The 27,474-nt window shown below is 41.9% G+C and overlaps 1 protein-coding gene across 5 annotated transcripts in view; it reads right to left on the bottom strand.

Annotated features, from left to right (window-relative positions):
* RIPK1 (receptor interacting serine/threonine kinase 1) overlaps positions 1–27,474 on the bottom strand; it is a 37,730-nt gene that overhangs the window by 6,905 nt on the left and 3,351 nt on the right. For all 5 annotated transcript variants that reach the window (XM_059937803.1, XM_059937807.1, XM_059937806.1 and 2 more), the window contains 6 exons: positions 18,896–19,118; positions 17,943–18,099; positions 15,519–15,656; positions 13,124–13,349; positions 11,007–11,156; positions 5,753–5,829 (listed from right to left, as the gene is read on the bottom strand). In XM_059937803.1, the coding sequence (XP_059793786.1) occupies positions 5,753–5,829; positions 11,007–11,156; positions 13,124–13,349; positions 15,519–15,656; positions 17,943–18,099; positions 18,896–19,047 (900 nt within the window). In that variant the 5' untranslated portion in view covers positions 19,048–19,118. The remainder of the gene's footprint in view (positions 1–5,752; positions 5,830–11,006; positions 11,157–13,123; positions 13,350–15,518; positions 15,657–17,942; positions 18,100–18,895; positions 19,119–27,474) is intronic.

Genomic DNA, 27,474 nt, shown 5'->3' with positions numbered 1-27,474 from the left:
AATAAACCCTTGCATATATGGCCAGTTGATTTTTTATTTTTATTTTTTAATTATTTATTTATTTACTTTTGCCACACAGCATGCGGGATCCTATTTCCCCAACCAGAGATCGAACCCTTGCCCCCTACAGTGGAAGCACCAAGTCTTAACCACTGGACCGCCAGGGAAGTCCCTGGCCAATTGATTTTTGACAAGGGGGCCACAACCATTCAATGGGGGAACACTGGTATCTACATGTGAAAGAATGAAGTTAGATCCTTACCTTTCAACATATACAAACATATATAAAAATTACCTCAAGTGGATCAAAGACCTAAGCTTGACTAAAACTATATAACTATAAGAAGAAAACATAGGGGAAAAGCTTCATGACATTGGATTTCACAATGATTTCTCGGATATAACACCAAAAGCACAGGCAACAAAATAAAAATAGGTAACTGGACTACATCAAAATTAAAACCTTCTGTATATCAAAGGACACTGTCAAGAGAGAGAACAGACAACCCACAGAGTAGGGAAAAATTTTTGTAAATCACATAAATATAAGGGATGAATATCCAGATTATATAAAGAATTCCTATAATTCAACAACAAAAAACAAACAACCCAGTTGAAAACAGGCAAAGGACTTGAATAGATATTTCTCCAAAGAAGACATACAGATGGCCAAGAAGCACATGAAAAGATGCTCAACATCATGACTCAAAGAGAAATGCAAATCAAAATCACCATCCATTAGAATGGCTATTATCAAAACAAAACAAAACCCAGAAAATGAAAAGTGTTAGTGAGAAGGTAGAGAAATTGGAACCCTTGTGAGTTGATGGTGGGAATATAAAATGGTGTAGATGTTATGGAAAACAGTTTGATGGTTCCTCAAATGTTTAATGTATAATTATCATACAATCCAGCAATTCCACTCCTAGGTATATACCCAAAATAATTAAAAGCGGAGACTCAAAAAGATACTTGTATACCAATGTTCATAGCAGCATTATTCATTATAGACAAAAGGTGGAAACAACTCAAGTATCCATCAAAGATGAATGAATAATCAAAATGTGACATATACGTACAATGGAATATTATTCAGTCTTAAAAAGGAATGAAGTTCTGATACATGCTACAAAATGTTTTCAAGGATGAACCTTGAAAACATTATGCTAGGTGAAATATGCTAGACACAAAAAGACAAATTGTATGATCCCACGTCTATGAGGCACCTAGAATAGTCAAATTCGTAGAGACAGAAAATAGAATAGAGGTTACCAGGGGCTGGGGAGAGGGAGGAATGGGGAGTTGTTGCTTGGGATACAGAGCTTCTGTTTGGGATAATAAAAATGGAAATGGATACTGGTCGTGGTAGTACAACATTGTGAGAATAGTTAATGCCACTGAATTGTATACTTAAAAATTGGTTAAGATGGTAAATTTTATGTTATGTATATTTTACTACAATTAAAAACAAAGATAAAACTTCTTCCCTTATAAAAATAATAATACTCATTATAAAAGATATAGAAAATGTATATAATTATCTTTAAATAGAAACCTACACTCAAGTGAAAAAATTAATATTTTGTATTTCCTACAAGTTTTTTCCCCTGGTCATATTTGCACTATGCTCTTAACAGAGTGCCTGCTACATAGGTAGATGATCAAAAATATTCAGAATCAACATATGAATGATTTAGGGGAGAATGACACAGGATATTAACTATGTGTACAGTTTGTAGCATTTTGTATCTTGCTTTTTACTTAACACATAAGCATTTTTATGTTATTTTTTTTCTTTAATTGGAGTATAATTGCTTTACAATGTTGTGTTAGTTTCTGCTGTACAACGAAGTGAATGAGCTATATGTATACCTATATCCCCACCCTCTTGGACCTCCCTCCCGCCCCCCATCCCACCCATCGAGGTCGTCACAAAGCACCAAGCTGAGCTTCCTGTGCTATACAGCAGGTTCCTACTAGCTATCTATTTTACACATGGTAGTGTATATATGTCAATCCAGATCTCCCAATTCGTCCCACCCTCCCCTTCCCACCTTGTGTCCACATGTCCATTGTCTACGTCTACGTCTCTATTCCTATCCTGGAACTAGGTTCATCTGTACCATTTTTCTAGATTCCACATATAAGTGATATTATACAGTATTTGTTTCTCTCTTTCTGACTTACTTCACTCTGTCCCTAGGTCTATCCACATGTCTACAAAAGGCACTATTTCATTCCTTTTTATGGCTGAGTGATATTCCATTGTATATATGTGCCACATCTTCTTTATCCATTCATCTGGTGATGGAGACTTAGGTTGTTTCCATGTCCTGGCTATTGTAAATAGTGCTGCAATGAACACTGGGGTACCTGTGTCCTTTTGAATTATGGTTTTCTCAGGGTATATGCCCAGTAGTGGGATTGCTGGGTCGTATGGTAGTTCTGTTTTCAGTTTTTTAAGGAACCTCCGTACTGTTCTCCATAGTGGCTGTATCAATTTACATTCCCACCAACAGTGCAAGAGGGTTCCCTTTTCTCCACACCCTCTCCAGCATTTCTTGTTTGTAGATTTTTTGATGACCATTCTGACCGTGAGGTGATACCTCATTGTAATTTTGATTTGCATTTCTCTAATAATTAGTGATGTTGAGCATCTTTTCATGTGCCTCTTGGCCATCTGTATGTCTTCCTTTGAGAGATGTCTATTTAGTTCTTCCACCGATTTTTTTTTTCCACCCATTTTTTAATTGGCTTGTTTGTTTTGTAAAAGCAATTGTTTTCTTTTTACAGTTATTTCTTATTAGACAAAATATATAAATACAAACTTCTTTTAAAAGATTCAAACTGCTGAATTACACAGAGCAACGCTTTAATGTCGTTCCTTCCAACCCCCTCTCTTCCATTTTCAGAGGTAATCCTTATCTGGAGTATGTTGTGGACCTTTTATTCTCTCTAGGCATTTGCATATGTATTCTGGAAATATACAAATATTTATACATATGTGTGTGTATATATATATTTACGTATTTGTGTATTTCCAAATTTTAACTCTCACAAAGGTGCAAAAATCTCCTGAAGCTAAATCTTTGAGCATACATGTGAGTAGGATAGATTACTAAGAGCAGAAATGCAGCAAAAGTTATGTGCTTTTAAAAGTGTGATAGATGCTTCACCATTCAATAAACTTCAACTTTCACTTTTACCAATACTACATGAGATTGTGTTATTCTGCATTTTCACAAACACTTGATATTATCAACCTTTCAAAACTGTTGTCAATCTAATGGATGAAAAATTATAATCAATTCACTTTGCTTTTCTGTTACTGAGACCATATATATTTTTCAACCTTTATTGTCCATTGATGGATTCAGCTTGTTTATATTTTACTCAGGATTTTCACATCTACATTGTTAAGTGAAATTGTTCTGTAAGTTTCCTTTCTTGTATCTTCTTTTCAGGTTTGGGAATCAAGGTTATGCTAGTCTCATAAAATGAGTTTAGGAACGTTCCCTCTTCTCTATTATCTCGACAAGTTGTATACATTTGGGGTAATTTCTTCATTGAATATTTGATAGAAATTGCTGCTGAAGCTATCTGGTTGTGGAATTTTATTGCAGGACTGATTCAATCTCTTTTAACAGTTATGGGAATATTCAGGTTTTCCATCTCTATTTGAGCCAGTTTTGCTAAATTACACAGTTGACCCCTGAACAACATGGGAGTTAGGCGTGCTCACCCCTCTCACAGTCGAAAATCCAAGTATAATTTTACAGTTGGCCCTCTGTATTCGTGGTTCCACATCATGAATTTGACCAAGTAAAGATCATGTAGTACGTATTTATTGAGAAAAATCTGTGTATAAGTGGACCCATGGAGTTCAAACCTGTGTTGTTCAAGGGTCAACATACTTAAAGCTGTTATTGCCTTCTTGGTGAAACGAAACTTTTATCGTTATGAATTATTCCTGATTGCTGTGGTAACGCTTTTTTCCTTAGTGACTATCTTTCCTGATGTCCTTTTGATTACTTTCTTGGTTTGCATTGGATAACCTCTCTTTTATAGTGTAGGTATCCCTCCAAAGTCTGGCAATTGTTGTTTTTTTTAAAAATATTTTAACATCTTTATTGGAGTATAATTGCTTTACAATGGTGTGTTAGTTTCTGCTTTATAACAAAGTGAGTCAGTTATACATATACATACGTCCCCATATCTCTTCCCTCTTGCGTCTCCCTCCCTCCCACCCTCCCTATCCCACCCCTCTAGGTGGTCACAAAGCACCGAGCGGATCTCCCTGGGCTATGCGGCTGCTTCCCACTAGCTATCTATTTTACGTTTGGTAGCGTGTATATGTCCATGCGACTCTCTCACTTTGTCCCAGCTTACCCTTCCCCCTCCCCATATCCTCAAGTCCATTCTCTAGTAGGTCTGCGTCTTTATTCCCATCTTGCCCCTAGGTTCTTCATGACCATTTTTTTTTTAGATTCCATATATATGTGTTAGCATATGGTATTCGTTTTTCTCTTTCTGACTTACTTCACTCTGTATGACAGACTCCAGGTCCATCCACCTCACTACAAATAACTCAGTTTCATTTCTTTTCATGGCTGAGTAATATTCCATTGTATATATATGCCACATCTTCTTTATCCATTCATCTGTCAATGGACACTTAGGTTGCTTCCATGTCCTGGCTATTGTAAATAGAGCTGCAATGAACATTTTGGTACATGACTCTTTTTGAATTATGGTTTTCTCAGGGTATATGCCCAGTAGTGGGATTGCTGGGTAGTATGGTAGTTCTAGTTTTAGTTTTTTAAGGAACCTCCATACTGTTCTCCATAGTGGCTGTATCAATTTACACTCCCACCAACAGTGCAAGAGGGTTCCCTCTTCTCTACACCCTCTCCAGCATTTATTGTTTGTAGATTTTTTGATGGTGGATAGTCTTGCAATTCTTGACTATCTGACTGTGTATGTGTGTGTGTATCTTAAAATCTCTGTCTGCCTGCCTCTTTTATTTACTGTTGTCTCCCTTTCATGATTATAGCACCATGTTGCTGTAAGACTTAAGACAACAGCTTGTTTCCTGAGTGTGTGAGGAGGGGAGGTCTCTGCTCCTCTTGGTTGGTTAGTTGGCAACAGTCTCTGACATACCTCTCTGATCCCAGGCACCAAACTCACTGCTTCGGCCCTGGGCACATGCTGCCCCTATCTGCTGCTTTAGCACAAGACGTGAGTGGGGAGGAGCCAACTGTTAAAACTGACACCACCGTGGCTCCCAAATGAGAACGCCTACCAACGTCCCGTGTGACCACCCACTTCTTCTACACATTGACCCGAGACTTCTTCCTCCATGACTTCTTGAGTATTCTGTTTGGGTCAGCCTTTTAAAACTTTTTTCCTGTTTTATGTCTCAACAGATATAATTCTGTTGGCTTTTTATCTTTCAAGAATTCCTCAAAATGACTGATCCACCTATGGTACTTTCCATCCTGTTCCAGTAATGCTGTGCTTTTGTTTTCATATTGGTAGATATATGTTCTCTCATTTCATTAGTTTTGACAGAGGAACGGGTCTGGTATGCTAACTTGATGATATCTGCATAAAACTACCTATTTTGTTTTTTGTGGTTACCAAGCTAGCTTACTTCAAATCTCAGTAATAAAGTATAATGCTTTGGTTTTCATGACTGACAAAATATATGTTTCAATATGTTAGCATTTTGAGCAGCTGCTATGTTACCTACCTTTAAACTCTTCACATCCTCTTCTACATGGTCTTCTAATTGATTTAAATAAAAAGGCTTAAATTTCTCTTCAATGCCTATATATAAAAAAAAATAGTACTTTAAATTTCTTAAGTATTTTCTAAAATAAAATTAAAATATCGCCAATCTATTATCTTTGAATTACTTACCGTAATCTGTGGGCAAAGCAGGGAAATATAAATTTAAATGCCAAATCACTGACCTTCATAAAGAGACTAACAAGACTAACTATTACACGGGCAGGACAAAGGATAGGCTATCACTGGAAACCCAGGGCTCCTGCCTAATAACAGGCGGTTTCTCTGGCTGCAGCACAGAGCCTACCTAATGCAAGTTAATTTCCAAATGAAAAAAGGTGGGTGGACTCCTTGTTTCTGTCCCTTTGGCATCTGAGTTACTATAGGATGGAATACTCAGAATAAGGATCTGGTATAAAGTTAGAGCTGTTAGCCTTAAAAGAAAAATGTAACTTCCATTTTTGGGAAGATGGAATAGACATACTTTTCCTTACTTCTCCCACTAAGTATGACAAGAACCCCTATATATTATATATAAAACAAACATAAGGAGACTCTGAAAGGAGGAGAGACAAAGTCAGGCTAGCTAGGGACTTTGGGATCTGAGGAAAGACATGGCAGTGAGCTTACTGGATTTTCTTTTTTTCTTTTGCTGCACAGATCTCAGACTTGGACCTGAAGAAGCTGGAAACCCAACAAAAAAGCCCAACAAAAGCCTGTTCTTTCTGGCCAGAGGGCTAAGCAAGGGGCAGCCTAGCAAGACAGAGTGCTTAGTCAGTATCCACTCTCCAGCCAAATGCCACAGAAAAATCGTGACTCCATCCCCCACCCCCACCAGCAAAGACTGAGAGGGGAGTTGAGACTCCCGACCCCAGAAGACACTGACGGGGTGCTCCAACACCCGACCAGGGTCATGTCAGAGAAGGCCAAACAGAAGGCCAGAACTTTCCTTCCAGTCAGGTAGTAATGAGCCCCTCCACTCCTGTGGTGTCGGTGGACAACAAGGGGAGACTGAACTTGCATCCTCACCTTGCAGTAATAAGATGCTCCTTCCTCATCCCAATGGGGAACTAGCAGAAGAGGCCTTGGGTGAGTCGGGACTTTCGCCTCCATTGCAGTGTCCACGGAGACCATGTGGACTCCACTGAAACCCTCACCCCTGACCAGTAGTAATGAAAAGCCTCCCACTTCAGGTGTCAACAGGGCCAAGTGGGGAAACTGACTTCCTTCCACCTGGTGCTAACAAGGTAGCAGTCACCCTTTCTTTGTCAAAGCCATGTCAGAAAAGGCCAGCTAAAAACAGAAGGCTTCACTGTAAGAAAATGTACAAGTTTCAATAGAAAAATCATTCATCATACTAAGACCCAGTAAGGTCACAAACTGAATGACAAAAGACAACTAACAGATGCCAACATCAAGATGACAGAGACATTAGGATTACACATCAAAGATTTTTAAACAGCCATGATAAAAATGCTTCAAGAAGCAATTATGAACATGCTTGAAACAAATGAAAAAATAGAAAGCGTCAACAAAGAAATAGAAGATATGAAAGAAATTTCAGTGAAATTTTAGAACTGAAAAATAAAATAAGCCAAATAAAAAGCTCAGTGGATGAACTTTACAGCAGAATGGAGGAGAAAGAGGAAAGTCAGTGAAATGGAAGACAGAACAATAAAAATGAATGGAAATTCTAGCCAGTGCGATAAAGCAAGAAAAGGAAATAAAAACCAAACAGATCACAAAGGAAGAAATGAAAATGTCCCTGTTTGGAAATGACATGAAAATCTAAAAAAATCTCCAAAAAAACTCCTAGAACCAATTAGTGAGTTTGACAAGGTCACAGGATATAAGATTAACATACAAAAAATCAACTCTATTTCTATATTCTAGCAATGAACAAATGGACACCTAAGTTAAAAATACAAACTACTTATAATTGCTAAAGAAAAAAAAAGGAAATAGATATATAGGACTTGTATGCTGAAAACTATACAACACTGATAAAAGAAATCAAAGACAATCTAAATAAATGGAGAGACGTATTGTGTTCATGGATTAGAAGACTCAATATAGTAAAGATGTCAATTCTCCCCAAATGGATACACAGGTTTAACACAATTCCTATCAAAATCCCAGTAAGATTTTTTTTTTTTTAGATATAGACAAGATTTTTCAAAATTTTATATGGAAAGACAGGAACTAAAGTCGTTAAAATAACTTTTTTTTTTTTTAAGTATTTGTTTTATTTATTTATTTATTTATTTATTTATGGCTGTGTTGGGTCTTCGTTTCTGTGCAAGGGCTTTCTCCAGTTGCGGCAAGTGGGGGCCACTCTTCATCGCGGTGCGCGGGCCTCTCACTATCGCGGCCTCTCTCGCCGCGGAGCACAGGCTCCAGACGCGCAGGCTCAGCAATTGTGGCTCACGGGCCCAGTTGCTCCGTGGCATGTGGGATCCTCCCAGACCAGGGCTCGAACCCGTGTCCCCCGCATCGGCAGGCAGACTCCCAACCACTGCGCCACCAGGGAAGCCCTAAAATAACTTTTTAAATGAAGAAAAAAGTGGGAGAGATCGGTCTGTCCAATTTCAAGAACTTATGTCACTAGAGTAATTAAGACCATAGGTACTGGAGTAGGGATAGATGCATAGATTAATGGACCAGAACAGAGAACCCAGAAATAGACCCACACAAATATCCCAACTGATTTCTGACAAAGGACAAAAAACAATGCAAGGGAAGAAAGGCAGCCTTTCAACAAATGGCGTTGGAATGAGGCAAAAAGAAAAAAAAAAAAAAGCGAACTTCAACCTAAGTCTCACACCTTATACAAAAATTAACTCAAAATGGATCATGGTACTTTCCCAATAAGACATAAATCAAATAACTGGCAAGAAAGACAACCAATATTTAGTTCTGTGTTATCATTCTTATGTTAGCAATAATAAATTTTCCTTGACAATAAAAAAAAAAAAACAAAACCGAAAAAAACTTAACACAAACTTAAATGTAAAACCATAAGAATTTTAGAACAAAACAGAAAAAAATATTTGGGATCTAACCCTGACAGTGTCCTTAGACTTGACACCAAAAGTATAATACATAAAAGGAAAAATTAATGAATGAGTCTTCATCAAAATAAAAAACTTTTACTCTGTGAAAGACCCTGCTAAGAGGATGAAAAAAACCAAGCTACGGACTGGGAGAAAATATCTGAAAACCACATGTCCAAGAAAGGAATACTATATAGAATATAGAAAGAACACTCTAAATTCAACAGTGAAAAAACAAAATCCAATTAGAAAATGGGCAAAAGACATAGAGCAACATTTTTCACCAAGGAAGATACAGAGATGGCAAATAAGCACATGAAAAGATATTCACCAACATTAGCTATTAGAGAAATGCAAATTAAAACCACAATGAGATATCACTACATACCTATCAGAGTGGCTAAAATTAAAAAATAGCAACACCAAATGCTGGTAAGGATGCAGAGAAACTGGTGAGAATATAAAATGGTACAGCCACTCTGGAAAACAGTTTGGCAGTTTTGTTTTGCTTTTTGTTGTTGTTGTTGTCGTTGCTGGCATGCGTGATCTTGTTTTTTGGGTTTTTTTTGGCCGTGCCACGCGGCTTGTGGGATCTTAGTTCCCCAACCAGGGACTGAACCTGGGCCTTTGGCAGTGAGAGCACAGAGTCCTAACCACTGGACCGCCAGGGAATTCCCAGTTTGGCAGTTTCTTTAAAAAAAAAAAACAAAACCCTAAACATGAACCTACCATATGACCTAGTTATTTCACTCCTGGGTATTTATTCCAGAGAAACAAAGACTTATATTCACACAAAAACCTGCAACATGAATATTTACAGCAGCTTTACTCCTATGAAAGAGCAACAGGAGGCACCCTTGTGGTGATGGAAAGGTTCTGTACCTGACTCTGTCAGTGTCAATATCCCAGTGGTAATGCAGTCCTGTAGTCTGGCCAGATGTTATCAGTGGGGGAAACTAGGTAAAGGGTACATGGGATATCTGTGTTATTTCTTATAACTGCATGTAAATCTACAATTACCTTAAAATAAGAATTTTAGTTTAAAAAAGTGAAAAAGGCATGAGAGAAGAAACCAAGCCAGGATAAGATTCAGCAAATAAGAAAACAGGCAACTAAATCAATCACCCCTCTAACCCTTTGGTGGGAGTGGTAGGTGGGGCTTCAATTCTGTTTTCTCATAGCAGAAATATGAGAGCAAAATCCTTTGTAGGCTCCTAGGTTCCTTCCTGCTATTTATTTTTTCCTCACCTGATTTTCTTATTTCCTCTGCCCCTTTCCTCTGATTTTCTTCTTTCCTCTGCCTCTAGGACTTTAGCAAGATGCTAGGTAACACAGGGGAATGAGAAGAGGTACAAGGATGTGACACGTCCACGTCCCTTTCCTTCTCCTTCTATTATTGGCCCAATCCAAATGACAAAATCACATTTCCAGAGATGCCAGCTTCACAAGGGAAGGGAAATGAAATAAAAGAAGCTAAGAAATAAGACGGCCTGCGGAAGCAACCCATTCAGCAGATGAATGGACAGACAAAATGTGGTCTACATACCATGGAGTACCACTCGGCAGTGAAAAGGGAGGAGATTCTGACACAGGCTACAACATGGATGAACCCTGAAGATACTGTGCACAGTGAAATAAGCCAGTCACAAAAGGACAAATACTGTATGATTCCACTTAAATGAGGTACCTAGAGCAGCCAAATTCAGAGAGACAGAATGTAGAATGATGGTTGCCAGGGGCTGGGGGAGAGGAGATGGGGGGTTATTGTTTAATAGATACAGTTTCAGTTGGGGAAGATGAAAAAGCTTTGGACACGGATCGTGGTGATGGGTGCAAACATTGTGAATGTACTTAATGTCGCTGAACTGTACACCTGAAAATGGTTAAAATGGTAAATTATGTGTCACGTATATTCTAACACAATTTTTAAAAAGTTAATTATGGGAAAAAAAACCCCACAAAGAAACAAGAGGACCTTATATGCCTTCATGCTCTGGGGAGGGATGACAACTTTTCATTGAACAAAGTGTTTGGAATCTAGAAAATCAGTTTGAAATCACAAGTGGAACTCAGTTTTCTAAAGACTCAAAGCAACTTCCTGTCAGCATCTCACTAGGAAGATCACCACGTGGGAGACCGCGCAGTCACGGATGATGCTCTCACCGGCAAACGTCGGCCGATCGTCTGGATCCACCGCCCAGCACTGCTTCATGATGCTGATAGCCTCCCGCGGGCAGTGCTCAGCGAGGTCCTCCACATCTGGCCTGTCCCCAGATTTAACGCGCATTATCACCTGCTGCTCACAGATAGCGTCTACGAAACAAAGAGGAGCGTAAGTTGAGCTTTCAGGTCCTGCTCCTCTCAGGCAGGGAGGTGACAGAACTCGGACAAAGCCACTGATCTCTCTCTGCCTAGGGTACGCTTTCAGTACAGCTGCCGCATCCAGTAGGGGGAGAAGGGCCCTGTGACAACGAGCTGATGAATTCCACTGCAGAGAAGATCAAACAGCATTTTAGTTTCTGCAGATGAAAGACAGAATTCACAGCAAAGCTGACTCCTCGTAGAACAAATGGAATATGTGAATGAAGCCAATGCCACACTCCAGATTTTCATACAAAGACAAATACGGGACAGCGCTTGCCTTGAAGGAGACTCAGTTTAATAAGAGTGACTTAAAATGTAGAGTGATGATGGCTATTTGAGAAGTAAGTACAAAGGGTTCTGGTAACAGGGTCATGACTAGAAGGTCAGAGAAGGCATTGTTGAGTCCAGAAAAATAAGCAGGAATTATCCAGGTAAAGAATCGGGAAGGAGGATTCAGAGAGGAGGATTCCAGGCTAAGAAAGCAGGATATGAATAGATTGGAAGTTGCAGAAATCATGATGCATCCCAGAAATTATGAATAGTTCAGTGTAACTGGGCATATTGACTAAGGGAAGTGAGGGAAGGAATAAGGTTAGAGAGAGAAACAAAAGCCAAATCAGGAAGGACCCTGTACTCCATATTGAGGAATCTGAACTTTACCCTGAATGTCAAGGGTGCCTTGGCAGGATTTTAAACAGATGAGTGAGACGGTCTGATTTGCTTTTTAGGACGAGCAGTTTGGCTGTAGTGTGAATGGCGGGCGGCACGAGGAGACTGCCATAGAAATACAGAGGGTTTGACCTAGTGAGGGCCCTGTGGGGAATGGCGAGAAGCGGATGTACCTTGAATCAGATATACCTTGAGTTCACAGTTGTTGTTTTTCTGTTTTTTGTTTTTTTCCCCAGCCAAGCCACGCGGCTTACAGGATCTTAGTTACCCGACCAGGGATTAAACCTGGGCCTTCAGCAGTGAAAGTGAGGAGTCCTAACCACTGGACCGCCAGGGAAGTCCCGAATTCATCGGTTTTGGTGTCTGACTGGATGCGGGAGATGAGGGGCAAGGTTGAGTCTGGGATGACTAAAATTTCTGGTTGGGCAGCTCGGCTGGTGGCTGGTGATGCCGTTTTCTGAACATAGAGCAAAGCTGAACGAGCTACTAGGGCAGCACGGAGAAGATGGATTTGTTTTGGGGGACGCTGCTTTGGGGTTCCCCTGGTACGTGGACTGGGTCTGACTAATAGACAAGCGGATATCCAGGCCAGGGCTGGAGATGTGGGAGGCGTCAGCAAAGAGGTGATCATTGAACCATGGGAGCTGATAATCACCCAGGAAGAATGGGCAGGAGAACGTCCATTAGTTTAGATACTTAACACACTGAAGAATGGCTAATCTGTTCTCCTGCACAAACCATGACTTTCTCATCTTTATATTCTCAATTCTGAGTAAAGTCCCACAGTAAGTACTGAAAAGAAACAATTTCTGAATGAAGGATTAGGGGACGAATGAAAGTATGGAGTGTATGCCCTGAAAGGGTTAACCCCTCATAAGCAGAAGCAGGCAAGCTTTCCTGTCCGGGAGGAATTACGGAATGTTACAGCACCTCCCAAGCTTAGATGCGTTATAAAGGCTCCTATCTGTCCTACGATCCCTGATTCCTAAACTGAGATGACTCATTCTTTCAACAAACACTTCCGGAGCGCCTCCTAGGTTCCAGGCACTGTGTGTGTAGATACTGGGGAAACAGCAGTGAATGGGTCAGATGCGGTCCTGGCCCTTGTGGAGCTTAAGAGTCCAGTCGGTCAGACAGACATTAAATGAACAAACAATGATACACCTTAACTGACTTCACTGAAGGCCCATATTCCATTGAACAACTTTGATTAGTACTCAAATCCCACTCCTCTATAACTGCCTTACTTTCATACGGCTCCTTATTGGCAAAGACGGCCCAGAGCACTATGGCGAAGCTGAACACGTCCGACTTCTCCGAGGGCCTCGAGCTGATGTCGTTCAGGTGCTCGGGGGCCGTGTAGTGGAGGCTGCCGCCGTCCTTTGTGGTGCCGCTCCCTCTCCTCTGCGCAGCAAGCTCCTCTCTCATCAGCTCACTCCACGTCTTAAGGGAGGCAAAGCCAAGGTCAGCTATCTGCAAGGGAGCAAACCCACAGGATTGTTCTGTGAAGGCTGCAAGCAAATCAGATTTGCCTTCAAATCTGGGGCTTCTTCAGTAGATGTGAGGTACAGTAACATTTCCAGAAATGGTTGCACTAGGTAAGTTTAAAACAGCTACTTCTGAACAGACTAGTAGAAACTGTATGTCCTCAGCCATCTGGAAAATCTCCCTTAAGAAATGTCTGTGCGTCAGGTTCAAGCCCTGGTCCGGGAAGATCCCACATGCTGTGGAGCAACTAAGCCCGTGCGCCACAACTACTGAGCCCACGTGCCTAGAGCCCGTGCTCCACAACAAGAGAAGCCACTGCAATGAGAAGCCCGCACACCGCAACAAAGAGTAGCCCCTGCTCGCCGCAACTAGAGAAAGCCCGTGTGCAGCAACGAAAATCAAACACAGCCCAAAAATAAATAATTAGATAAACAAATTTATTAAAAAAGAAAAAGAAATGTCTGTGTGAAATTCTGGTATCTCAATTCTTATGCAATAAAACCTGGGGGCGGGGGGTAAAGGGGTGAGCAAAGCAGAAGATGTTTCTGAGATGAACACAACGAAACATGTTCATTCTAATTCCTCATGTATTCTGCATATATTTTTCAACTATTTCTGAGGTTAGGAAAAAACAGGTACTTTCTTCTCAGCAGATGTGTATAGCAGATGGCACTGCATCTTCTATTTTTCCAGATGGTGCCCAGAAGCCCAAGGATGCGAATTTCCGAGGAGCCCAAAGACAGACTGAGGATGAGGACCGCAGCGCTACCTGTGCTGAGCTGGGAGCCTGAACCTGCGACGGGATGCGAAGGAGGGACAGACGGACAAAAGGCAGAGGAAAAACACCAGGGCCACACACAGAACCAAGAGGGAGGTGGCAGGGCAAAACGACAGAACACTACAGTTAAGAAATCAGAGGTGACAGTTCCACTTTTGCCTCAAGGAACCCAAGCATTTGGGGATGATTTCTGGCATGTGATTATCTAAAATCCTCAAATTCTAACCCAGAACATAACAGATAAGTTACTAATGTAAAGAAGAACCTTCGGGGCTTCCCTGGTGGCGCAGCAGTTGAGAGTCTGCCTGCCGATGCAGGGGACACGGGTTCGGGCCCTGGTCTGGGAAGATCCCACATGCCGCGGAGCAACTGGGCCCGTGAGTCACAGCTACTGAGCCTGCGCTCTAGAGCCCGCGAGCCACAACTACTGAGCCTGCGCGTCTGGAGCCTGTGCTCCGCAACAGGAGAGGCCGCGACAGTGAGAGGCCCGCGCACCGCGATGAAGAGTGGCCCCCGCTTGCCGCAACTAGAGGAAGCCCTCGCACAGAAACGAAGACCCAGCACAGCCAAAAATAAATATTAAAAAAAAAAAAAAAAAAAAGAACTGGGAGGATATCACACTCATTTAAAAAAAAAAAAAAAAAGAAGAAGAACCTTCTTTTAAAGACACAGGAATAAAAACCCCCGTCCAGGACTAGAACAGAGTGTGAGAAGCAGAATCTTCTGGTAAAGGGATGCCTGTGCAAGCAGTTCCCGAGTCCTCCCCCAGATGCCACTTCCCCTTTCAGACGCTTGCGCTTGGATTCCTGCCGCCAATGCCAACTAGATGTGACGTTCCGCCTAGTGAGTGCGTGCTCTTGAGGGAGCAAAAGAAAGACCCTTTGCCTTCTTCCTTTTACTACAGTGGAAAGAGAGTTTTCAACAGGAAACTGAGTTTGAAAAAGGAGATGATGGGACTTCCCTGGTGGTCCAGCAGGTAAGACTCCACGCTCTCAATGCAGGGGGCCCAGGTTCGATCCCTCGTCGGGGAACTAGATCCCATGTGCCGCAACTAAGAGCTCAAATGCCTCAACTAAAGATCCCGCTCACGGCAAGGAAGATCCCGCATGTCACGGGTACAGCCAAATAAATAAGTAAATAAATAAATACTAAAAATAAAAAAGGAGATGAAAGTAAATGAATAAATAAAAAATACCAACTCCATCAAATCTGCATCTTGCTTTTCCTTCCTTGGTAGAGCTTTCTGGCACCACCATTACCAGTTATGAGCTGAGCCAGCTCTTCTTTTAGCATGTATCATGGCCAAAAATGGATTTACAGTGGACAAGTAAAACTAAAATTACCCCAATCCTCCAGAAGCCTTGACTATGGTTTACCTTAATGTGAAAGTCACCATCCATGAGGATATTTTCAGGCTTGAGGTCCTTGTGTATTACACCTTCTCTGTGTAAGTAGCACATTCCTTCAATGGTCTCCATAATTATCCTTCCTTTCACAGAGAGAGGGATACTGATCTAAAACGAATGATAGTAAGCCTGTGAATGGAAAGGTAATCAAAGAGGCCAAAGCAACCGTTTCCTTCAAGAGTGGTGGGGTCTGAACCTGAGGACAGAGAGACCAGGTCTCCTTCTACCAGGCCCTGCAGCACTGCTGTCATTGCAAAACAACCCGCCCTTTAAGAGAGATTTCATCCCACGTGCTGAGGGTGTTCACGCTGTGCTTTGTCAGTGTGCAAATGAAACTTCCACGCCAACCTGGTAATATGCAAAAATGCTACAAAATTGAGCTCCTTGAGAACGAAACTATATTATTATTATTATTATTATTTACTTAAGATGTGTCCCGACTACCTTGCATGGTGCCTGTAATATTTGTTGAATGAATGCATATATATATACAAAAAACACAAATATTCTCAATGGCGTACTAATATGATGTGCTACTATATATTAAATATGTAAACAATGTCATAAAATGTATGTATGAAATAAGGTTAAGAGAAAAAAAATACAAGGGAATGTGCTCACATTGATCAAAAACATGTAAAGATTAATCTACGAGATGACATGATGTGGTTAAAACAATGCTAAAGTGAATTTAACATCTGTTTGGTGATTTGGTATCAGATACGTCAAGCCTTTGTAGATTCTCGGGTCACTCTCACTTAAAATTGTATTCTAGTTATATGAATATCAATGTTAATATAGACAATTTCAGTTTCTATTAAACAGTTTTGCTTAACATTGAAGAACACAAACTCTCACTCTGTGTGTGTGTGTGTCTGTGTGTGTGTATGTATGCAGTCCCTAGTTTACAAATAGGCTGTTTCCTAAAAATTTATGTGTATGTTAGTTGTTGATAAACAGGGAAAAAATTTAAATGATGGAAGTTAGATTCCCAAGTCAGTCCCACAAAACACCTTAAGTCATAAAGTGGCTGCACTACAGTATTAGTAGCCTGATCACCACATACAAAAAAAACCAAAGCCAGAGATTCTGCCTTTTTCCTTGGTACACCTTTGGACTTGGGAAAAAATTCTGAGCACGCCAAGTAGATCCCCTTTCTTTCCCTCTTTCTGTTTGTCTCCCTTATATCCTCCCGAATTTCTTCTTGAGCCCCCACGGGTGCACCTTATCTTAGCCTGATCCGTCCCACAGAATGTCTCTTGTCCCAAACGATTTATCTCCCAATCAAAATGCCTACTTGCTTCACGGATCATATCTCGTTTGGGGAAGAAGAGAAGTCTGATCAAATTACAATACAACCGGTAAGCGACTATCGTTTACCCTTCCCCGCAACTATCTGTGAGAGATCTGTCCAACTGAAAAAGAACTGAAGAACTGACATGGCTTCAGGCGGCTGGGTGGTGGGGAGGGGAGAAGACGGGAAGAGGGGGGATATCTGCATAAGGACAGTCATAGCTTCCCCGTGGGCACTCTCTACTGTGCCCACCCCAGTTCTTTGCGTTCCCCACACCGGCCAGGCTCTAGTTCCTTCGCTCGTGCCCTTCCCTCTGCCTGGAACGCTGACTTACTCCCTAGTTCTCTGCTTCAAACCCTCTGCTTGTCCGTCACACTCCTGCTCCAGCCTCCTCCTTCTGGAATCCCTTCCCATCCATCCCACGCTGGGGAGAGAGCCCCTCTTCTGTGTTCCCACAGCTCGTTAGGAGCGTGTCTATCAAAACACCACCACAGCAGACTGTTCACTTCCTGCCCCGTTCCTTGTCTGTGTCACATTTGCTACTGCTTCCTGAGCAAAGAGCACAGGGCCTTCCTCCTAACAGGTATGTACACTTTTAAAACTGCTTTAAAGTTATCTGTCTTTGGTAAGCAGTATTAACCTTCCTGTTCTAAGCCTTCCTTACCCAGTGTTGTTATTCTAATGTTCTATATTTAACCTATAAGTTTCTTCAATGGCATCAAAATGCAATCACTAATAGTCCATCTTCAGTCATTTATAGTGTACATCTTTTCATCAATCAATATTTAATTGTAATCCATTATGCACGCACCCCACATCAGACCACGTGCTTCGTGAAGACAGTGCCTGCCTCTGAACTGTGGATCTGAGAGTGGCTGACAAAAGCCGCCTACAACACTGAGACCTGGAGATGACCCTCCGAGAGAGGGATGGACACCTGCCTGTAGGCACTGAGAGGAGGGCGAGCCCACCTTCTGGGCATGGAAAGTCAAGGAAGATTTAATGAGGGACTGACTTGAGAAAATCCCAAACATCCAGCCATTCACAAAGGACTCTTGTGCACCAAGGAGCTGGCAGGGCGCGCTCTCGGGCCTGGGTACCTGGGCCTTGAGCACGTGCATGAGGTCGCCCTTCTCCAGGTACTCCATCACCAGCGAGTAGTTCCCGTCCTCCAAGATGACGCCCAGCAGCTGGACCACGCGGCCGTGCCGCAGGCTGTGCATCACCCTGCCCTCCTCCAGGAGGGCCTCGCTGTACCTGGGGAGGGAAGGGGGTTCAGACGGACAGAGGCAGCCCCTGCCCCCTTCCCGCCCCCAGAAACGCTGTGGCTTGGTACGCCTTCGAGTATCACCGCACACGCTCTGTGATCCCTTGTGTATGTGCTGGTCTCTACCAGACACAGACCACAAGCTCCGGAAGGCGAAGCGGTTTCTCGTTCACTCTATATTCCTCCTTCCCAGTGACCGGCAGCGAGTGCTCAAGAAATGTTACGTGGATGAACGAATCAACGCAAAGTATCAATACATGAACAGCAGCAGCGAAATGCAGCCGGGAAAAAGGACTGTGCTGGACAGTGTAATAAAAACCGCAGTCTCTCTCATAACCACTCCGGCGAGAACAGAGGGAAGTAAAACGATGCCACCAACTGCCTTAGAGAGAGGGTTCCTGGAACCTCTAATTCATGAACCAGCGTTCTGTTCCCGTACTTAGGGCTGGTCCTCACCAACACTGTGAAGCAACGGCATCCATCCATCTTCCCTGCTCCCTCCCATTCCCTTTCCATTGGCCCCTGCGTTGCCCTGGGTCTTCTTCCCTTTCTCTTTTTCCTCCTCTTCAGTTTTCTTCCTATATTTGCCAGCTCTGAGCTCTTCCCTAGCCAGCCTCTGAACCCTCATCAGCGATTCAAGGATGTTAATATCCACCCTTCGGGGTTATCTGACATAAAGCCCGGGTGCTGACCCATGCACCCCATCTGTCTCATTCTAAAGCCGGTGCTGCCAGTATCCACGCCCTGGCCGGTCACGTGGCCCATCTGCCTCTGCCCCCAACTCACTCGGCGCGCCTGGGGCCCGTGTACACCTTCTTCAGCACCACGAGCCCATGGGATCTGTGTAAACACAGAGACACCTTCCCGAAGCCCCCGCCGTCCAGATTCTTCTGCAGCAGGAAGTCAGCGGAGTTCATCTTAATGTCATCCAAGGACATGTCTGGTTTCCTTCTGAGTGCTCAGAATGCCCAAAAAATACACAACTTTTTATTCCCCTCAGAGCTGTGCCCTGTGAAGAAAATAAGAGGACACGTCAGTGCAGAAAAATCATTATTCAAAAAATATATGTTAAAAAAAAATATATATATATATATATATATATATGTAGGGGCTTCCCTGGTGGCGCAGTGGTTGAGAATCTGCCTGCCAATGCAGGGGACACACGGGTTCGAGCCCTGGTCTGGGAAGATCCCACATGCCGCGGAGCAACAAGGCCCGTGAGCCACAACTACTGAGCCTGCGCGTCTGGAGCCTGTGCTCCGCAACAAGAGAGGCCACGATAGTGAGAGGCCCGCGCACCGCGATGAAGAGTGGCCCCCGCTTGCCACAACTAGAGAAAGCCCTCGCACAGAAACGAAGACCCAACACAGCCATAAATAATAAATAAATAAATTTAAAAAAAAAAGACAAAACTGTAGTTCCCAGAGAGTTTAATGGCTCTCATTAAAAAAATATATATATATATATATATATATGTAACGTTCCACCAGGCGCTTGGTGTGCCTTTATTTTTTGAAGATAGATTTATAGTCTCTAAGATGAAAGTTTTTCATGTTTCCAGGAACAGGAATCACAGAAAACCACAATCTTTCTTCCTTAGACTTTCATTTCTAGCAACATGAAAGACTAAAAACTCTGTTACAAAGGACCCGTATACATTGGATAACATAATACAAACATCCATTCAAGGGCATAGCTAGGCTCAGCAGAAAGGAAAAGAACTCCAGGGACGGAAAACAAACAGCGTGTGGGGCAGGGGTCACGTGATGGCTGCTGTGGGCTGAACGTCCGTGTGCCCCCCAGGTTCGTGTGCCCCCCAGATTCGTGTGCCCCCCAGATTCGTGTGCCCCCCAGATTTGTATGTTGAAGCCCGAGTTCCGACAGTATTAGGAGGTGGGGCCTTTGGGAGGTGATTAGGCCATGAAGGAGGCCTCATGAACGACATCAGTCATCCATGAGGCCTTACAAAAAGACAGGAGAGAGCTTGCTTCCTCTCCTCTCTCCGCACCCATCCCCCTTTCTCTCCACCCTGTGAGAGTACAATGAGAGGATGGCTGGCCATCTGCAAACCAGGAAGCAGGCCCTCACTAGACACTGGATCTGCTGGTGCTTTGACCTTGGACTTCCAGCCTCCAGAACCATGAGAAATAAATGTCTGTTTAAGCCGCCTGGTCTATGGTAATTTGTTACAGCAGCCGAGCTAAGAATTGGCCCTGTGGGGCACCACCAACGTCGACATCCAAAGGTCAGGGTTTAAAACCCAGCCAGAGACAGGAGCTGAGGTCAGGACATGCAAGAAAAGAGGGTTGGAGCAAAGACTCCGCCCTTAACATGGCACTTCTCAATGTGCTACCCTACCCCACAATGAAAGGATGGACTACAAAAAAAGCAGTCCACTAGCAAAGGAACTTGTTTGTCTTAGACTGAGCTTGGGGTATAAAAAAAAGTCTCCATGTGAATTCATAACCTTGGGCTTGTCTTCAAATAGATTTGAGCTTTAAATTTACACTCCTATTACCTCTTATGGCCAGGATTCCCCAAATTAAGAACTTTTATATAGAAAGTGGTCACAGGCTGATGACATCCCTGGGTTATAAGGTTAAAGCAAACAAAACACCCCCAAGGCAGACCAGACAGGATTCCCACAAATAAAGCCTAACTTAACATGAGCTCCCTTTCCAAAATTATAAAACACCAGAAAAAAAAAGTCCACCATGAGCCAAACCCAGCATATACAACAAACAGCAGTATTAGGCACCAACTGTTCAGGTAATTAAACTACTGAATATCCTTAGAAATAAACAGGTTTAAAGTAATTATGAACAAAAGAAAAGGAATTTGAAGAATACAAAGAGAACAATGCACTATCTAAAAAGAGTCGGAAGATATGGAAAGGACGAAGATTGAAGACTTTGAACACAGGGCCAGAAAGTGCACAATATGTGTAATCTCAAAACACAGCTATATGCTTCATCTTTGTTTCCTTCTTCCTTCATTCAGTTTTCCCAAACTGAAATGAAGAATAAAAATTCTCGGGGACCAACATGTGACACCAGTACACACCCACCGGAGCACCCAGAATTAAAAAGGCCACCACCACGTGCCAGTGAGCCGGAATTCTCACACGCTGTTGGTGGGAACACAAAATGGTACAATCACCTGAGAAAAGGTCTGGCAGTTTCTTATAAAACTAAACATATACCTACACTATGACCAAGCAATTCCAAGCCCAAGGGAAATGTAAACATATGTCCCCAAAGACCTGTACAATGCTCGTAGCAGCTTTATTCATGACCGTCCAAAACTGGAAACAGTTGTCCATCAGTAGGAGAATGGGTCAAAAAAAAACCCTGTGGTGTATTCACAGATAGACTACTACTCAGCAATAAAAAGCAATGACCTCATACACACAACAATATGGAAGAGTACCAAAAACATTATGCTAAGGTAGAGAAGGTACCAAAGGATCCATAGTGTATAACTTCATTTACATGAAGTTTTAGAACAGTCAGACTCATCTGTGGTGGAAACCGGTTGCCCAGGGACGGGGTGAGGGACCTTTCTGGGGTGAAAGTAATGTTCTACCATCTCAGTGGGGGTTTGGGTTACACAAGCAAAATCATCTGTCAACACCCAACAAATGTACACTGAAGAACCGCAGGCAAATTTTACATCTAGAAAAATCTGTAAACATGCTGAACTTGTTAGCAGTATGCATGCTGAAATATTTATGGGTAAGTGTACTGATATCTGCAATTTACCTTGCAGACAGATAGCCTGGTGGACAGACAGAGGGATAAGTATATGGATAATTATATGATAGAGCAAGCAGAGTAAAATGATATAGATACTGCATATATGAGAGTTCACTGTAAAATGTTTAATTTTACTTTTTTGTTTATACATATTTAATTTTCATTTTTTTCCCATACACCCCTCACCCATTTGTCCTAATAGTACATTTGTCAAAACTAAGAAACTAACATTGGTATGTCACCATTAACTAAACGCTCTACTTTTTTCTGATTTCACCAGTTTTTTTTACTAATTTCCTTTTTTGCTCCAGGATCCAATCCAGGATACCACACTGCACTTTGTAGCTCTTGATTTTTTATTGTTTTTTGTTTTTTTTTTTACCTTGTGATCCCTTCACCCATTTCTCCCACCCACACCAACTCCCTTCCTCTAGTAACCACCAATCTGTTGTATCTATGAGCTTGTTTCTTGTTTCTTTAAATTTAAGATTCCACATACACATGAGATCATACAGTATTTGTTTCTCTGACTTATCTCACTCAGCATAATGCCCTCGAGGTCCTTCCATGTTGTTGCAAATGGCAAGATTTCATTCTTTTTATGGCTGAGTAATATTCCATTGTATGTAGACCACATCTTCTTTATCCATTCAACCATCGATGGACACTTAGGTTGTTTCCATACCTTGGCTATTATAAATAGTGCTGCAATGAACATAGGGATGCATATATCTTTTTAAGTGAGTGTTTTCATGTTCTTCAGATAAATACCCAAGAGTGGAATTGCTGGGTCATATGGTAGTTCTATGCTTAATTTTTTGAGGACCGTCTATACTGTTTTTCATAGTGGCTGCACCAATCTACATTCCCAACAACAATGCCCGAGTTCCCTTTTCTCCATATCCTCACCAAAAGTTATTTTTCTTTTTGATAATAGCCACTCTAAAGGTGTGAGGTGGTATCTCATTGTGATTTTGATCTGCACTTCCCTGATGATTATGATGTTGAGCATCTTTTCACGTGTCTCTTTACCATCTGGATGTCTTCTTAAGAAAAATGTCTATTCAAGGACTTCCCTGGTGGGGCAGTGGCTAAGACACCGAGCTCCCAATGCAGGGGGCCCGGGTTCGATCCCTGGTCAGGGAACTAGATCCCACATGCATGCCGCAACTGAGGTCGCACGCCACAACTAAGGAGCCTGGGTGCCACAACTAAGAAGCCGGTGAGCCGCAACTGAGGTGCCAGCCTGCCACAACTAAGATCCAGTGCAACCAAGTAAATAAATAAATATATTCTTAAAAAGTCTATTCAGATATTCTGCCCATTTTTTAAACAGATTTTTTTGTTGTTGTTATTGAGTTGTGTGAGTTCTTTATATATTTTTGGTTAATAACCCCTTAACAGACACATGATTTGCAAATATTTTTTTCCATTCAGTAGGCTCCCTTTTTATCTTGTTGATGGTTTTCTTTGATGTCCAGAAGCTTTTTAGTTTGATAGTCCCACTTGCTTAGTTTTGCTTTTGTTGCTTTTACTTTTGATGTCAAATTTGAAAAATCATCACCAAGACCAATGTCAAGGAGCTTACTGCCTATGTTTTCTTCTAGGAGATTTACGGTTTCAGGTTTTGCATTCAAATCTTCAATCCATCTTGAGTTAATTATTGTGTATGGTGTAAAACAGTGATCCAGTCTTTAGCATGTGGCTGTCCAATTTTCTCAACACCATTTATTGAAGACACAGTCCTTTCCCCATTTTTAGCCTAGCCTACCTAAAATGTGCTGAAAACACTTACATTAGCCTACAGTTGGGCAAACTCATCTAACAAACAGCCTGTTGTATAATAAAGTGTTGAATATCTCTTGTAATTTACTGAATACTGTACTGAAAGTGAAAAACAGAATAGCTGTGTGGGTACAGAATGGTTGTAAGTGTACTGGCTATTTATCCTCATGACTGCATGGCTGACTGGGCGCTGCAGCTCCCTGCTGCTGCCCAGCCTCATAAGAGAATTTCATACCATATATCGCTAGCCTGGGAAAAGATAAAAATTCAAAGTACGATTTCTACTTAAAGCCTATTGCTTTGGACCATCATAAAGTTAAAAAATTATAAGTCAAACCATCATAAGTTGTGGACCATCTGTATTCTTGGCTCTTTTATAAGTTAATTGATCATTTACGTGTGGGTTTATTTCTGGGCTGTCTATTCTGTTCCACTGATGTATATGTGTGTTTATGCTGGTGCTATACTGTTTTTTTAAAATATATACATAAATTTATTTATTTATTTGTTGGTTTTTGCTTTTGGCTGCATTGGGTCTTCATCGCTGCACGCGGGCTTTCTCTAGTGGTGAGCGAGGGCTACTCTTCATTGCGGTGCATGGGCTTCTCATTGCAGTGGCTTCTCGTTGCGGAGCACGGGCTCTAGGCACATGGGCTTCAGTAGTTGTGGCACGCGGGCTCAGTAGTTGTGGCTCAAGGGCTCTAGAGCACAGGCTCAGTAATTGTGGTGCACGGGCTGGGTTGCTCCGCAGCATGTGGGATCTTCCTGGACCAGGGCTCAAACCCATGTCCCCTGCACTGGCAGGTGGATACTTAACCACTGCGCCACCAGGGAAGTCCCTGCTATACTGTTTTGATTACTATAACTTTGTAATACAGTTTGGGAAGTGTAGTATCTCCAGCTTTGTTCTTTCTCAAAATTGCTTTGATGACTTGGGGTCTTTTGTGTTTCCATGCAAATTTTAGGATTATCTGTTCAATTTCTATGAAAAATGTCATTGGAATTTTTACAGGAACTGCACTGAATCTGTGGTATGGACATTTTAACAATATTAATTCTCTGAATTCATGAGCATGGAATATTTCCATTTATTTGTGTCTTCTTCAATTTCTTTCCTTAATATCTTGAAGTTTTCAGTATACAAGTCTTTCACCTCCCTGGTTAAATTTATTCCTAGACATTTTACTCTTTTTGATGCAATTATAAATGGGACTGTTTTCTAAATTTCTCTAATAGCTCATTATTAGTATATAGAAATGCAAAATATTTTTGTATACTGATTTTGTATCCTACAACATTGTTGAAATTGTTCATTAAACAGTGTTTTGATGGAGTCTTCAGTTTTCTATGCAAAATATCATGCCACCTGAAAACAGTGACAGCTTTATTGCTTTCTTTCCAATTGGTATGCCTTTTCTTCTTCTTGCCTTATGGTTCTGGCTAGGACTTCCAATACTAAGTTAAATAAAAGTGGCAAGAGTGGGCATCCTTGTCTTATAACTGATTCTGTTTTTTTTTTGGTTTGGCCGCACCTTGCATGCAGCTTGTGGGATCTTAGTTCCCGGACCAGGGATTGTACCCTGGCCCTCAGCAGTGAGAGCACAGAGTCCTAACCACTGGACCGCCAGGGAATTCCTGTCTTGTTTCTGATCTTAGAGGAAAAGCTTTCAGTTTTTCACTGTTGAGTATGATGTTAGCTGCAGGTGTAAAATCTTTTTAACTTTGCACTTTGAAATTTTTCTTAATGAAATGTTGGGGGCAGGAAGTTGTTTGTTTCAAAGTACCTGAAGGGGTTTCTGAAAATGCCTAGGCCGACAGCAATCCTGTGCAGTGGGCTGCTGCAGTCTGGCTCAGGCAACCAAACTTCTACACCCTTTACAAAGGTTTCAGTGGGCCCTGCCCCTCCAACAAAGCTCACATATCAGCACGGAAGATATGCTATGAACCATTTTCCTGTAACAGGAGACATTTCCAAGCAAGAGGAAGTACCCTCTGGAAAGAAGCACATCTGTGGGGCAGAGACAGGGGTTGGGGGAGGCTGCCCAGATAAAGGGCATAAAGATGGAGGGGACAGGGGTGAGTCAGGGACTGAAGGTGAGGTACCAGAAGCCATCATGATGGTGCAAAGAGCACAGGCTTTTCTCCCGTATGAACTCCAGCTCTAATTTATCAGCCCTGTGTCTTGGGTAACTTACATAAGCCTCAATTTCCTCATTTGCAAAAGGAATAATAATGACTGCCTCACAAGACTGGTAAGGATTACGTGAGAAAAAATATGTGAAAACACATTTGTTGCCTGCTTTACGGTTCTGGCTATGATTGGCCCACCGAGCCATACGCTTCCACGTTCATCCTGTTTCCCAAGCTTTCAGAATACGAGCGTGCAGCTGGGATCACTCTTCTCGGCAGCTCTCTACTGACCAGTCCTTGTGAGGGTGGGGTGAGGGGAGACACAGTTATCTGTCCCACTCTCCCCTACAAGTCCTCTGAGGGCACATTCTTCTCCTGGCTAGAAGCTGTTCCTACTTCGGGTCTCAGAAACGTCATTTCCTCAGGAAAGCCAACCCACGTCTTCCCATTAGATATTTTCACAGCACCCAGTACTTCCCCTTTGAAACAGGACAGCTATAATTTGGGAGTTATTTCAATTAAGCTCACAGAAGGCAGGAAACTGTCTGTCTTATGCACTGTCTACAGTGTCCAGCACAGAACCTGACATATGGCAGTTGGTCATTAAATACATATTTTTTTAATAAAAGAACTATTTAATCATCCAAAAATAAAGAATATAGTTAAATGAATTACAGCACATTCATAAGATGTAATATTATACAACCAATACATTAACAGGTAGATGGCTAAGCTATACATATAGGTACATGTACAGGAAAAAAGACACAGCGAAAGACACCAAAATGTTAGCAAGGATATCTGGATGGTCGGGTGATTTCTACTTCTTCTTTACACTTCTACTACATTTTCCAAATTTTCTGCAATAAACATGAATTACCTTTAAAATAAAATTTATTTTTTAAAAGGGAATAATTCCTTCACTCAGTCGTTCTTTATTCTAAGGAATCAAATCAGAGATACTGATACAGAGTTATGTACAAGGATGTTCCCGGTAACACTAGGTAAAACAGCAAAAGCACATAAAACAACTGACAGATACAGGATAAGGGAGAATAAGTTATGACCCATTCACACTATGAAATACATCTAGCAGTTTTCAAAAATGATGTTATGTATGAATGTTTAGTAACATTAAAAAAGGCTCACAGACAGAGTAAAGAATCAGGAAGGAATTATAACCATGCCCTGAAATATGCCCATGGGGTATCAAGATTCAGCTCTCTCCTTCAGCCCAGGTCTTGTCTCCTCAGAGCTGCCAAGACCAACTAGGACCTGCGGTGCCTCCTGCAAGTGGGATGGAGCTCAGGGGAGGGGAGCACGCACACGGGTCGGGTCGGCTGCGCTTTGTGAGGCTGGCTCCTGACCCCAGCTGGTTCTCCTCAGTCTGCGGTTTGCTGGTTTAGTCTGGTCTTACTTAACCTTATGCACCTTTTGCATGGTTTCCAATGATTTCTTTTGTTTTTACTGTTTCCCTCCCTATTTCTCCATGAATGATTCAACTTTATAAGCACTGAATATTTTAGGAAGGACTTGTGAGTAACTTAGATACCCAAGAGTCACAAAAACACTGAATGTAGGCAGGTAGAAAACCACATTATAAAGCCATGTTACAGAGTAGTTAATGAAGGCACACTAGCCTGTTATATCGTCTTATGATTAATTTCAACAAAGAATGTAACTGTATCTATTTTA

This window comes from Balaenoptera ricei, chromosome 11 (genome assembly GCF_028023285.1).
Source record: "Balaenoptera ricei isolate mBalRic1 chromosome 11, mBalRic1.hap2, whole genome shotgun sequence".
Classification (NCBI taxonomy): domain Eukaryota; kingdom Metazoa; phylum Chordata; class Mammalia; order Artiodactyla; family Balaenopteridae; genus Balaenoptera; species Balaenoptera ricei.
This window is presented reverse-complemented; position numbering and strand designations above follow the sequence as displayed.